The 13,971-nt window shown below is 31.1% G+C and overlaps 1 protein-coding gene across 2 annotated transcripts in view; it reads right to left on the bottom strand.

The window, feature by feature from the left end:
- The window catches only part of LOC104891308 (protein trichome birefringence-like 38), a 6,867-nt gene extending 2,697 nt beyond the window's left edge, over positions 1-4,170 (bottom strand). The window contains exons 1-2 of one of the 2 annotated variants that reach the window (XM_010676984.4): positions 3,665-4,170; positions 62-233 (exon numbers count right to left, since the gene is read on the bottom strand). In XM_010676984.4, the coding sequence (XP_010675286.2) occupies positions 62-233; positions 3,665-3,942 (450 nt within the window). In that variant the 5' untranslated portion in view covers positions 3,943-4,170. Of the gene's footprint in view, positions 1-61; positions 247-3,664 lie in introns of both variants that reach the window. The other variant, XM_019249087.3, reaches the window with a different exon arrangement.
- Between the last annotated feature and the right edge of the window lie 9,801 nt (positions 4,171-13,971).

The following is a 13,971-nucleotide window of genomic DNA, read 5'->3' as shown; positions in this document are numbered from 1 at the left end:
AACCACTAGGTCAAGACATCCTTGGTACCAGCAACTGATAGTGAGTTGGATAACAGTCTACCTTTATGAAAAATGTGGAGAGGGCGCCTTTTACAGTAATCTTGGGATCAGTTTGTGGCACGGCTGCTTGTAACATGCATGTTAATGACTGCCACTGATCAAGGCTTAAGGAGTCACCAACGAACATTATTTTCTTTCCCTTGAACATCGTCACAAAGTCTCGACCATCGAATCTGAACATACATGCTTTACGCAATGAGGTTACTCACAATCAGCCCAAATGTCATAAAACTTTGTCCTTATCAAATTATTATGGTGAAAGAGGTATGCCATACCTTGTTCCCGTGAGTTGATAATTTTATTTCATTGAAATTACTTTTGTTTAGTAGGTAAAACTGATTTTGCTTACAATTACACAATGTTTACCAAATGTTGCAAAATTTTATTGATTAGAATGAAATCTTATTTTTGTATATCAAATTGATTACCCTGATTAAAAAATTAATTATTTGTTTAAAACATAATTTTGCTAATTAATATTTGCATATACTATCTGTAAGTTGAATAAAATGTGTGACTTTTAGTGTCAAAAATGTAAAAATTATTATTTATTTGCTAGGCATGCATGCTATAATTAATTACATTGATCATGAACAATCCCGCTATTATTTTTGGGGTGGAGGTGGGAATGAGGTGGTTAAGTTCTCAAAATTATATCTACGGATTATCAATCCTCTTATTGTTAAATTTTCATTGGTTACAAAAAAAAATTATTTTTATATCATTTTTCCGCTTTAATTTATTACTTATATTTTAATATATTATCCTAATATGTCTAAAAGTGTTGGCAACCTTAAGGGTTACTCAAACATTTTCTTAAGCAATGCTTGCATGCTATAATTACATTGATCAAGAATTATAATCCCATTATTTTGCACAGTGAGGTGGTTACCCGACTTCACATCAAAGACCAAAAGCAATTAAAATAATGTTATATAGTTCAAATATTTTTGTAATAAATATAACACTTTAATCTTTTATGTTTTACTGTATTTAAGAAAAAATTCACAATAGGGGCTCCAATTGTTACCCATTTTCTTTTATAAGTCACAATTTTGTATTATACTCTACATGTCTCAAGTTTACTATCTTGTGATTTTCATAGGTCCTGAGTTACTTACAACCGTTTTAGAATGTAAGATTTTTGAATATTTACCATCTTCAAAGACTTCCAGCAAGTGACAGAGACCTATAAATTAGGACCAAATTTTACCTTCTAATCCGTTTATAAGTAGTCAAGACCTATAAAAATCACAAGATGGTAAATTTAAAACCTACAAGAAATAATCCATAATTGAGACTTATAAAAGAAAATGGGTAATAGTTGGACCCTCTCTTGTAAATTTTTCCTTTATTTACTTAAGTGTCAAGTTTGTTTAAGTCTTTTTATCATTCATCTCTATTATATAAGCCAAGGGAGGAGGTGCGGTGTCCTCTTTTGAAGTGACTAAAATACCCTCTAATAATTTAAAACAATAATTTTCTTTTGATAAAAAATTGAAAAATGAGAATCAATAATGAAACTTGCCATATGAGTAGGTAAAAAATGGAATATGTAATACCATTAATAACTTGAAAAACTAGATTGACACAATCAATTCACGAAATCAATTAGAATCTTTAACCAAAAAAATATATATATATATATCGTGATAACATAATCTCTATTATATAAGGGAAGGGGGGAGCAATGGTGTCCTCTTTTGAAATGCCTATTTTGCCTCCCTTCCCTTTCTAAATTATAAAAGGAATGTCAAAATCAAAATCGACACTCAAAGAAAACTACCGCCAATTAATTTACAGCACTCACTCACAAATTACTTAAAAGAAGAAACTTTACAAATCACTCATACAATTGAGAAAATCGCGTTATAAAAATCACGCAAATCACTCAAATAATCAGAAAACTTTATTAAAACTTAAAATTAACAATTCAAACTAAAACTAATTAATAACCTAGAACGTGAATACATACAAAAACATTTACAAAAATTTACTTACAAATCACTATTCTCAAGAACCATTCACAATTAATGGTGGGGCCATGATAAAAAATAGAGGTGTATTTGTAGTGAAATAAGAATTTAGAAGTTAGACAAGAAAAAAATTTATTACTTTTCTATAGTGTTTCCTATATATAATAAAACTTTTAGATATATTTGGACATATCTTTTTCTATTATATAATAGCGATTAATTATCAAGGTAAAAAGGTTTATGTAAAATATCATTCAAGAATTAAAGTACAACATATATCTCTATTATATAAGGGAAGGGAGGGAGCTATGTTGTCCCCGAATGAAGAGACTATGTTACCCCCTTCCCATTCTAAATTACAAATTTACTTACAAATCAAAGGTGACTACTTACAAATACCAAAAATATAATTATAACAATCACTCACAAACTACAATTTATGAAAAAATTGATTTGAAATCAAAGTGTCCACTTTTCTTTACAATTTATGAAGTATTATACTTAATTCAAAAATCAACTAAAAAATTATGATATTAGAAATCATAAATAAATTCAATAAAATGTCTATTTTGTTCATAGAATTTAACTTTGAAAAGTAAAAAAAAAAAAAAGAATGGTGAGAGACTTAAGTGACAGAAACTAAACCAATCAAATTTTACAATTAAAAACAATTATAATTCGTATGTCTAATGTTCAAAATTTGACTCTTATGCCAAAGAAAATCGAGTTTCTGTTTCGAAAAAACATTCAAGCACGCATCGCGTGCAAAAAATTCTAGTATATATAAAACAAAGTCTTTTTGTTGTTGTTTTTAATATATATAAATAAATAATGTTAAATCGTAAATGCAGTTGGATCTGATTAGTCTCAATATATTTTATTTCATTTATTTTGTTTCAAATCAATGTACATTTGAAAATACCAAATTCTTATACTAATAGATGTTGACATCAACATTCACAAAGTTTTCAACACATTAACACAACATAACACTTTCAAAGTAACACCATTAGCTAAGAGATACTAATGAATAAAATTATGCATTGGCAAATCTGAAATCAATATCTTACCTTTACTCAAATATAGAGGAAGTAGGTAATTACTAATTACTAATTAGTACTTAGTACAGTAATAGAGTGTGGTATGAATGGCCCGTTTGGTAGTCGTTAATAAATTGCGGTAATAGGAATGAATTTTAAGTGTAACTTTATTAGGGAAGTACCCTTAAAATCTCCATGGGGAGGCATTTTTTCTCCATGGGCAAGCAACCTCACCCCTAAACTTGTGTTTTTGTCTCTCCAAAGGGAAGGAATTTTCATTGCCACTTATTACCACCTCTAAGGTGGTATTGGATGGGAATGAAAATTCAAGAAGAAAAGTGGACACTTTATGATAAATTAGCATTACCATGGGAATGGACAATGATATTTTTCACAAATTTACACACAAATTCATTCTCATTACCACAATACCACTATTTATGAGTTATGACCAACTACCAAACAGACCGGAAGGATATTATGAAGAGAATCAAGAGGTTGAGTTTTCCATTTCTTACCTCACCCGACATCATTATTGGATCATATAATTAAGAATACGATTAACGACTTGATAAAAGTAGTAATTACCTTGGTAAATCACAATCATTAGGCTTCCACCTATAATTGAGGTAGAACTGATCAGGACGGCCGTTGTTTTGGCAGTCAAATTCTTTGCTAAGGAATGGACATATAGAAGTGTTGTAATATGGAGCATAAGCATCATCATAATCCCAAATCCCTTGGAATATATTACAACTGGAAGATTTATTCAATTTTGCAACCTTTATTGTTGTGGAAATCTCCACCTTAGCTATGCATTGGTGCAAAAGTAGAAAAAAAATAGCTAAAGCAAAATTGCACTCCATTAAACAAAGAGAGTAAGAGAGTGACGAGTGTGAGCATATATGTGGGTGAGTGAGAGGGAGAAAGAAACAAGGCAACTGAGCCTTTATATATAATGTTGGGCAGCTCGAAATCTTTGTTCTCTGTGTATTATCATCATTAGATGTAGTATGTGGACATTAATTTATTGTATAAGCTAGCCTTAGCTTAAATCTCAAAACATGGGAAGGTTACAATGAAAGCAAACATGTATATTACTCCCTACACTTTGATTTGTTTTCTCAAAAAAGCTGAAAGTATATAGTACATCATAGTAGTGTACTAGTGTATAGTATTTTATACTCCTTTCTATAATAATACTCTATCCGTTCTTACATAAATGTTATTTATTAACTTGCGCATTTATTAATAAACAACTTTTACCTGTATTATCTCTAATTGTTCATTAAGTAAAAAAATTATAAAAAATGATAATTTGAAATTCTATGTCAAGACAATTCAACAACATCTTATATTCTAACCTTGATTTTCATACATCCATTGAAATATATAGTCAAAGTAGAATTCTTTTTTGAAAGAAAGAAAGTAGAATTCTAAAATAAAGGGGATAATGTACTATACAATGCATATATAAAGTTATGAATGTAATTTATCATGTGTAATTTTTTTTTTTTAATTGTATATGCATCTCTGCTTGAAATAAAAAGTACTCCTCTTTTTTTTTGTAAGATCTTCCCATTCAATATTCAAGTGGTCAAGTTTTAAATTTTTGACGGTTTGACCTATGTGGTAATTAATATATATATAATATTATCATGGGAGATTTTTTCGAATTTGTAACGATGTATATGATTGTCATGTTAATTTTTCATAATTTTAACAATTATATAATTAAAATTATTCATAATCAAAGTAATACATTGGAGACTATGCATTTATGCTTGAAGACTACGTAAAACACAAATTAGAAGATCTTTAAAAAACGGAAGGAGTAGTTTTAGTACCAAAAGAAATGCATATTCAGCTCAAAAAATATGTACATGCATGATTTTCATCCTTTTTTTAGGTTCTCTGATGTACTATTGTTCTAATAATTTATTTATTCTTTTATTATATATATTGTAAATTATAGCACTTCAATTTATTTTTTGCTTATTGATTTTATGTTATTTTAATTGCTACCTTTCAGCATGAAAACTTGTTTAGAAATTATTGGGCTGATTTAATTGAAATTTGATATTTTTATAAGATATGTCATATGAGATCTAATTTAATTAATTCGAAAATTGCGGCCTTTTGTTTTTGAAGGGAATAAATCAATCACATATTGTAGGATAAATATCATTTATTATATTTATCAAACTCTAGATAAACACGCTAAATGGCTAGAATTAACCCAACAAATATCATGTATTAATTATCTATTCTGTTTATCAAACTATATTAGGTAGAATAATCCACAAAATATCATTGTGGTATAAAGATCGGGTTCTTATATAAACTTAAGGAATAAGCTAAGATATAAAATTAAGATTGCATATAAAAATTTAAATATGGAAATAGTTAAGCAATAATGAAGCGTGATTTTGTTGTATATCTCCAGAATAATACTTCTTCTGTTCTCATTTAATTGTAATATTTCATATTTTTGAGTGTTTCAGTTAACTTGCAACATTACCTACTTCAATAATCCATTTTTTTTTCATTTTCTAAGTTCCAAAAAAAACTTCAAGAGTTTTTCAAACTTGAAAGCACCCTTTTTGAAATTCTTGACTTTTTTTTGTGAGTTCTTCGAAATAGGTCGAGAAAAAGGGACTTTTCATGGAATATTAAACGGAAGGTATGTTTTCATTCCCGAAACTGTTAAAAAAAGTATATATATGTCTAAATTTATTCATATATATTTGTGCAAAGGTTCTAGACATAAGGGATAGAATATCTTAATCTGAATACATTTTGTTCACCGCTTCTCAGGAAATTTAGTTTGTGATAATTGAACACCATAATAAGTATATTTAACATGCATTTTGATATCTCTCGTTCGTTGAAAATCATAAGAAAACTCAGAAGGATAGAAAAATAATAAACAACCTATGTTTTTTAGTTTTAATAATGCAACCTTTTAGTCATTTGCAAATAAACAAACTAACCTGTTGATTATTCCTGAATAATGCAATTTTTAACAAAAAGTTTTTTGAATGGGTAAAAACGGATGCAACTCATTCAACAGGTAAAAGCAGACACGTGTCAAATAATATTGGTTCACTTTAAACTTTTTCCCTCCTCCCTCAACCTCCACCCACGTGAGTACCCCAGCCTCAGCCTTGCCACGATTTTTCTCTCCTCTTCCCACTCCCACCGTCCTCCACAACCCCCATCACCACCATCTTCTTCTCTCTCTTCCACGAACCACCATCACCACCTTCTTCTTTCTCTTTCACCAAAACTCACCCCACCTTCTTATTCCATAAACCAACCACGATACACGAACCACCCCCACAAAAGCACACCACCATCATTACCCAAAGCACCACCCCACAAAACATGAAATGTGGACCAACGTACCTACTAAACATGAACCACCCCCACGAAACTCACACCACCATCATACCGAACGCACTAATGCACAAACTTTGGGGTGGGTTTTGGTTCACGGCTAGGTGGGGTTTCGATGATTTTAGGTTTGGGTGGATGAATTTCATTGGTTTCAGTGATGGGGTGGTGGATTTTGGTGGTTTAAGGGATAGGTGGGTATGCCCTTTTTATTTTATAGGATTGGAATCTAGAAAACAACCCACGACTAGATTTCACTTTGCTTTCGCTACGTTGATTATCACCTGTAAGACCATTTTGCGGTGGTTTCAGGGATTTGGTGGGTGGGTCTTGGTGGTTTTAGGGATAGGTAGGGTGGTTGGTTTCAGGGATAGGTGGGTTAGTTTTCGTGGTTTAGGGATGGGATGGGTGGATTTTCGTAGTTTGGGTGGTTAGGTGAGTGGTCAAAAGTATTGAGACTGGTCAAAGTATAAAAAGAAAAATAAATTACCAATTGTCCAAGTAATCGGTCATTTACTCCAAGAACTTTGGGTATATAAAGGTTGTATTATTCAGAAGTAATTAAATTATTAGCTTATGCATTGTGAACGGCCAAAATAATGTTGCATTAATTATTAAAATCAAATAATCGTTTTTGCTATTACCGACAAGGGTATTACATCCTTTTTATATCTTTCTTTCTCTATATCTCCTCACCTCATTTTAAATGCATTTTTGTGTTGATACAAATGACAATGAAATAGAGAAAAATGATATAAGTTTACTAAAAAAATGTCATAAAATTGGGTAATAAACTAATAATAATATCATTTCTCATAAATGATATCAACTTGTGTAATGATACACTATATAAAAAGTTAACAAATGATAATGGAAAAGGAGAAAATGATACGAGTTTGCTGAAATTAAAAATGACATCAAAGTGAGTAATAATGATATCATTTCTAAGTAGAAATGATATCATTTTGTGTAATAATGATAATGAGTATACAAAATTGACAAATGATAATTAAATAGGGGAAAGTGACACAACTTTCCTGAAATATAATATAAAACACACCAATAATGACATAAAAGAGTTGTATAATGACATAAACCAATTACATTCGTGGACATTTGAGATTTTGTTACAACATAAGTCATGGTATAATATGTTATACTCAAGATGCACTTTAAAATCTTACCTATTTTTTCTTAGTTATATTCATCGAGGATATTTATTTATCTTTTGGCAAATTATCAATTCTGATAAACATCTAATATTTCCGGTCAATCTTTAGTTTGTTAAAATTTAGCTTTACGTTTTAAATAATAAAATCAGTTTTATCTTTCTGCTCAATGTTCCTTGGCTTATCCTATTGAGTAAGTTGCTCCTTTACTTAGGAATAAAACTTGTAACTTCTTGAGTTACTTGAATCTATTGATAGATCATGATTTTAGTCATCATCGGAGTGTATCATCACTGACCGAGTAACACCAGAGCATATAGCGTTTTATCAAGTCAGTGTAAAAGTAATTCCTAATTTCTAAATTGCTTGTTTGTTCTCTTAAACGGAAAGAAAATAATATTTTGCACCTAAATGAGATATATAACAAGTACTATTATTTACAAGTATATCTAATGCTTATTTTTAATCTCTGGATCTACTTTTCAAAATCTTAAAGATAACAACCAATTGAACCAATTTACGTTTTTTTTTTTTTTTTTTTTTTGAATAGATTGAACCAATTTACTTTGCGGTCCTCCCTTCTACGTACTTATCATTGTTTCTTAGAGAAAGTATTTATCTCCAATATCTCTATTATATAAGGGAAGGGGGAGCAATGGTGTCCTCTTTTGAAATGCCTATTTTGCCCCCTTTCCCTTCCTAAATTACAAAAGGAATGTCAAAATCAAAATCGGTACTCAAAGAAAATTACCGAAAATTAATTTACAACACTCACTCACAAATCACTTAAAAGAATAAACTTTACAAATCACTCATACAATTGAGAAAATCACGTTATAAAAATCACGCAAATCGCTCAAATAATCAGGAAACTTTATTAAAACTAATTTAAATTAACATACAAACTAAAACTACTAACCTAGAACGTCAATACATACAAAAACATTTACAAAAATTTACTTCTCAAGAATCATTCACAATTAATGGCGGGCTACGATAAAAAATAGAGGTATATTTGTAGTGAAATCAGTTAGAAGTTAGACAAGGAAACAAATTATTTACTTTTTTTTATAGTGTTTCCTATATATAATAAGACTATTACATATATTTGGACCTATCTTTTTCTATTATATACTAGCGATTAATTATCAAGGTAAAAAGGTTTAGGTAAAATATCATTCAAGAATTAAAGTACAACATATCTCTATTACATAAGGGAAGGGGGGGAGCAACGGTGTCCTCTTTTGAACTGACTATTTTGCCCCCCATTCCCTATCTAAATTACAAAAGGAATCTCAATACCAAAATGGGGGTCAAACAAAGCCACCGGAAAATAATTTCAACAATCACTCAGAAATCACTTATATGAGGAAACTTTACAAATCCCTCATAGAATTGAGAAAATCACTGTAAAAATCACGCAAATCACTCAAATGATCAGGAAACTTTACAAAAACTAAAAATTAACTTACAAACTAAAACTAATATACTAGGACGTCAATACATACAAAAACATTCACAAAATTCACTTACAAATCATTGTTCTCAATAACCATTCACAATTACATACTCACAAAAATTACCTATAAACACAAATCTGAGAAAAACATAAGATTTTGACAGTGATATCACACATATTCGTCCATCGGCGATTTGCGAACTTTCAAATAGGTACATAATTCTTTTAATCTTCAAAGTTATTTCACATTAGTCAACTGTTATGTAGTTGAAAAAATGGAGATAATAGAAATTAGTTGAAAAGGGCTTTATATAATTTGACTTAAATTTGTCATTTTCATATAAAATCTGAAAACAAGATGTGTATGAAATTTGATTCATTTACGACACTGATGAAGAAGTTACAAATTTAGTTTTTTTTTTAAAAATTCCAATATAAATTTTTGCCCAAAACTTTTGCAAAATATCCATGTTCAGAAATAAATTTTGAAAAACAAAACAATATCAAACCTTTTTGCGAACAACTTTTGCAAAAATCCATTTTCAGAAAAAAAAAATTTACATTAATTTGCGAAATCAGATTGTGTATGAAAAATTTAAAATATCATTTCACCTATAATTGAAACTCAAAGTGTTAAAATTTAGAAAAGGAGAAAAATAAAAAATGACCATTTTTTATGCAAATCAGATTGTGTATAAAATGACATTATCGAAATAGATGTATGAAAACTTAAATTTATTTCAAATATAATTGAAACTCAAAGTGTTAAAATTTAGAAAAGGAGAAAATTAAAATGACCATTTCATGCAAAATCAAATTGTGTATAAAATTTAAAATTTCATTTCAAATATAATTGAAACTCAAAGTGTAAACATTTAAAATAATGAAAATTTTTAAATATCAATTTGTGAAATCAGAATTTAGAAGTTAGACAAGGAAAAAAAACTGAAATTGTCTTATACTTTTCGGTTACAATTTTGGGATCATAAAGAAATTACTGAAATCCATATCAAAAACCTTATAAATTACAAAAATGAATAAAACCAAAAAAAAGAACATGAGATATTTAGTAAAGAACATCATACTGATTATAAAAGAACATGCGCATATAAGACTTGAGAAACAAAAAATATTCAAAATAAAAAAAATGAATAACAACATAAAAAGAACATGAAATAATCTTATTCACAAAATGGAGGTGAACTTAAATACTAACTTGCATTTTCAGTTTGTTTACTACTTAGGGTCTGTTCTCCCCAGCTTATTTTCAGTTCAGTTTAATTCAGTTCAAGACAGTTCAGTTCAATTCAGATCAGTTCAGATCAGATCAGTTCAATTCAGTTCAGTTCAGTATTAGTTCTAAAAATATCATCGCACGCATCGCGTGCATAAAAGGCTAGTATATATATAGTATTAAACGCACATAAAATCAATGCTGAATAGTATCAATATTCTTTCCAGTCCATGCGCGACAAACCATGCAGCAGCATGCATCACAAGTATTGTAGTTCTGTAATCTCTTCGTATTGTCATTGTCTAGCACATCTGCTATAGTCTATGTGTTTTTGGTTGCCATACTGCCATAGGCAATGTGTGATATCGTAATTGTTAATCTATGTAAACGGACTTTTGCAAATTAGCCTTATTCATGCATGTACCTGGACTCTGTAAGATTATTGCCTTGTTCTTTCTTTCTTTTTCATACACCACTAACTTTGTTGGATGGAGACTTACTTCCGATCATACTCATTCTCTCGGAGTTATGTCTAGCGACGGACCTATAAAGAGTCCTGGGTGGCATAGGCCCGCTCTAGACAAAAGAAACATTCAATATTTTCTTATGCATTAAAAGCATTTAAAATTATTCTCCGCGCCTTTATGTAGTAATAAACTTAAGCTTGCTCCAGTGGTGTGTGCAACTGCTATAGTCTTGAATCCATGTCGATCCCTCTTCAGCCATTTTCCTTCTTTTTGTTTATGTTTTTTAGCTTTTTTTCTTCTTTTTATTTTTCAATTTCAAAGGAATGCCTTTTGATTTACTTGAAAGTTCAAGACTTCTTCCTTCTACTTTTTTTTTAACTTTAATTGTTTTAATTAATTTCATGCTCAACTCTTAGGTTTTAACCATCTATTTCTCTATCACACATTTTTTAATTGATTGATTTGCTTTCAAACGAAAACACCAATTTGACTATATTATGCACTTTTTATATACTAATACTAAGTTAATAAAGTAAAAAGTTATTACTCCTCAAATAAAAAGTATAAAGTTATTATGTAATATGTTGAACTTGTTGATCTCTATACATATCTTTTAAATATAGGAAAAATTATTTTAAATAAGTCAATCTTTGCGTGGTCTTCCAATTAGAAGTCTAACTTTTAATTATCTCTGATTGAGTTAGGCTTGTAGGGCTATTTTTTCTTCTATTGAGTTTTAACTTGTTTGTGACCTATTTAGTAGGTTACGTGTGCCACGTATCGCCAAATGATTGATTTGCTGTTTTTTTTTTTTCTCTCTAATCCCCTCCACCTCCTGTCATCTTTCTCTTCCCTCTCCCTTAGGACCACCCCACACCCACCCCCCCACCCCTCCCTTCCCCTGCCCCAGCACCCCCACCAGCAACGTCCCCCCACCCCACTCCTCCCTTCCCCTGCCGCCCCTGCTGCGTTTCATCAGAAGCACCCCACACCCCCACCCCTCCCCCCACCTCGCCACCAGCACCCTTCCTCCTCCCCACGCAGCCCCCCCCCCCCGCGCCTCCCCGTCACTCACTCTCGTCGGCGCACTCGTCTTCGTCCTCATCCCTCATCACTCTCGCCGGCAGCCCGCAGCCGTAGTCCTTCAAATTAGCCGCCTCCTCCGTTTCTTTCTAGGCAGAAACGAGGGTGGGAGAGGGGAGGTGCGTGATTTGATTCGAAGGGGTGAGGAGGAGGAGGCGCGGTCGGAGGGTGGGGAGGGGAGCGATTTTTCGACGGGGGAGGGGGGAGGTGCGGGATTCGAAGGGGGACGGGGACGGGGAGGGGGAGGGGGAGACGCGAGATTCGAAGGGGGACGGGGAGGGGGGTGGTTGGGCTGTTGTTGTGGGTTAATGGGTGGTTTTCATTTTTTGGGTGGGTTAATGGGTGGATTTTCACTTTTAGGTGGGTTTTTAGTTTTGGGTGGGTTATCAGTTTTTGGGTGGGTTATTTGGTAAACTTTTTTATTTACCAATTTATCAGGTTACCGGTCATTTATCCTAATTAAAGTTAATGATGCTACAAAGTTGACTTGACTAGGAATAATCAAAAGTTAGACTTGGAATTGGAAGACCACGCAAAGGTTGACTTAATTAAAACAATTTTTCCTTAAATATAAACTATTATACCTTTTAGTAATAGATAAGTATTAAGAAATGAATAGATAAATTTGTGTATTTGAGAGTATACAAGTCAAATTGCTAGATATGTTAAAAAGATGGATGAAGTATTAAAGTATATTAGATGTGTTCAGTGTAAAGTTTTAGTTTTGTCATCCAAAAACTCAACTTTTCATTCTCAATACATGTCAGAAATTGTTGTCCAATTTCTTTATTATGTTCCTAGATGGTTTGGTAAGGACCCCAAATTCAAAATTTTGATCAGCCTCTGATTACGTCAAGGTTTTATATTGACAACAGGAAAATTTGCATTAGTTAAAAACAAAATTACACACTACAGCTACTACATCCATCGATAAATAAAAAAAACTAAATTAAGCTTTACTTGCTCTTACATAACAATTACAAAAATGTAAATAAGTTAAACTTGGAGAAAATTACTTAATTTAGAGGACTGTTTTGTTGGATAACTGTGTTGTATTTGTTCGTGGTCAATCACAAACGTCGGAATAGAACAGTGATGATGAAGGAAACTTGGTAGTTTCTTTGAAGATAACAATCTGCATGAAAAAGGTGTGTGTTTTAGGGTTAGGGTTGGGAGAGTTTTAGAGAGAGACGATTGTGTGTTTTTCCTTAGCAAACGTTTTTCATTTTGTCGAGCTAAGAAACTACTTATGATTTTCTTTAAGCTGCGCGTTTTATGCAATTACCTGTATCTCGCACTCGTTTCTAATGAATAATATTTTGCGATATTTGCAATATGCTTCTACCATGCTCTCTTATTGCGAAAGGCTAAGCGAAAAAAACTCTAGAAATCGTTGCTCTTGAGAGCATGTACAATGGTACATGGCTCTCCAACATAACTAGCTCTTCATTCTCTCTCATCTATTCTCTCTCTTCAAGCTACTATCAAGAATTATATCTAAAAACACTCAACAATAATAAAAATCTTTAAAAAGCTTCTCATTCAACTTTTCACTATTTGGTGGTCCCCATGTTAATAAATGAACCTCATTTCATATTATGATCAAAGTTATATAAATAAAGTTATTCATATAAATTAAATATAATTAATTTATGTAATGTAGAAACTTTTTTTAAAAAATACATATTGATTTTGAATGCTACTATTTAATGTCATAAATTACAAAAAGATAGTAGATTTTGTATATGTAATATATCCAATATTAGGCTCATTTTATAGACAAAGAAAAACTATAGTTGTTTGGATAAATTATTACCATCTATTTTTTAAATTTTTACAAAAATATCGTTAAATGGTTGCAAAAAGAAAATAAAATTTTAGTAGTTGCAATAGTATGTGGATCCCACACGTTAGAGAGCTACCTCTCCTTTAACCCGTATCTCTTCCAAAAGACACTTTACAAAGTGTTCCATGCAACTACGCCCAAGCCCATGAATCTGAAAATTTTAAGTACCGCATTATTGCAAGTATCTAGGTAGTGTCTTTTTTTTTTTGTCAAAAGGATTAGATTACCATTAGCAGCAAAT

This window comes from Beta vulgaris, chromosome 4 (genome assembly GCF_026745355.1).
Source record: "Beta vulgaris subsp. vulgaris cultivar EL10 chromosome 4, EL10.2, whole genome shotgun sequence".
NCBI lineage: Eukaryota > Viridiplantae > Streptophyta > Magnoliopsida > Caryophyllales > Amaranthaceae > Beta > Beta vulgaris.
This window is presented reverse-complemented; position numbering and strand designations above follow the sequence as displayed.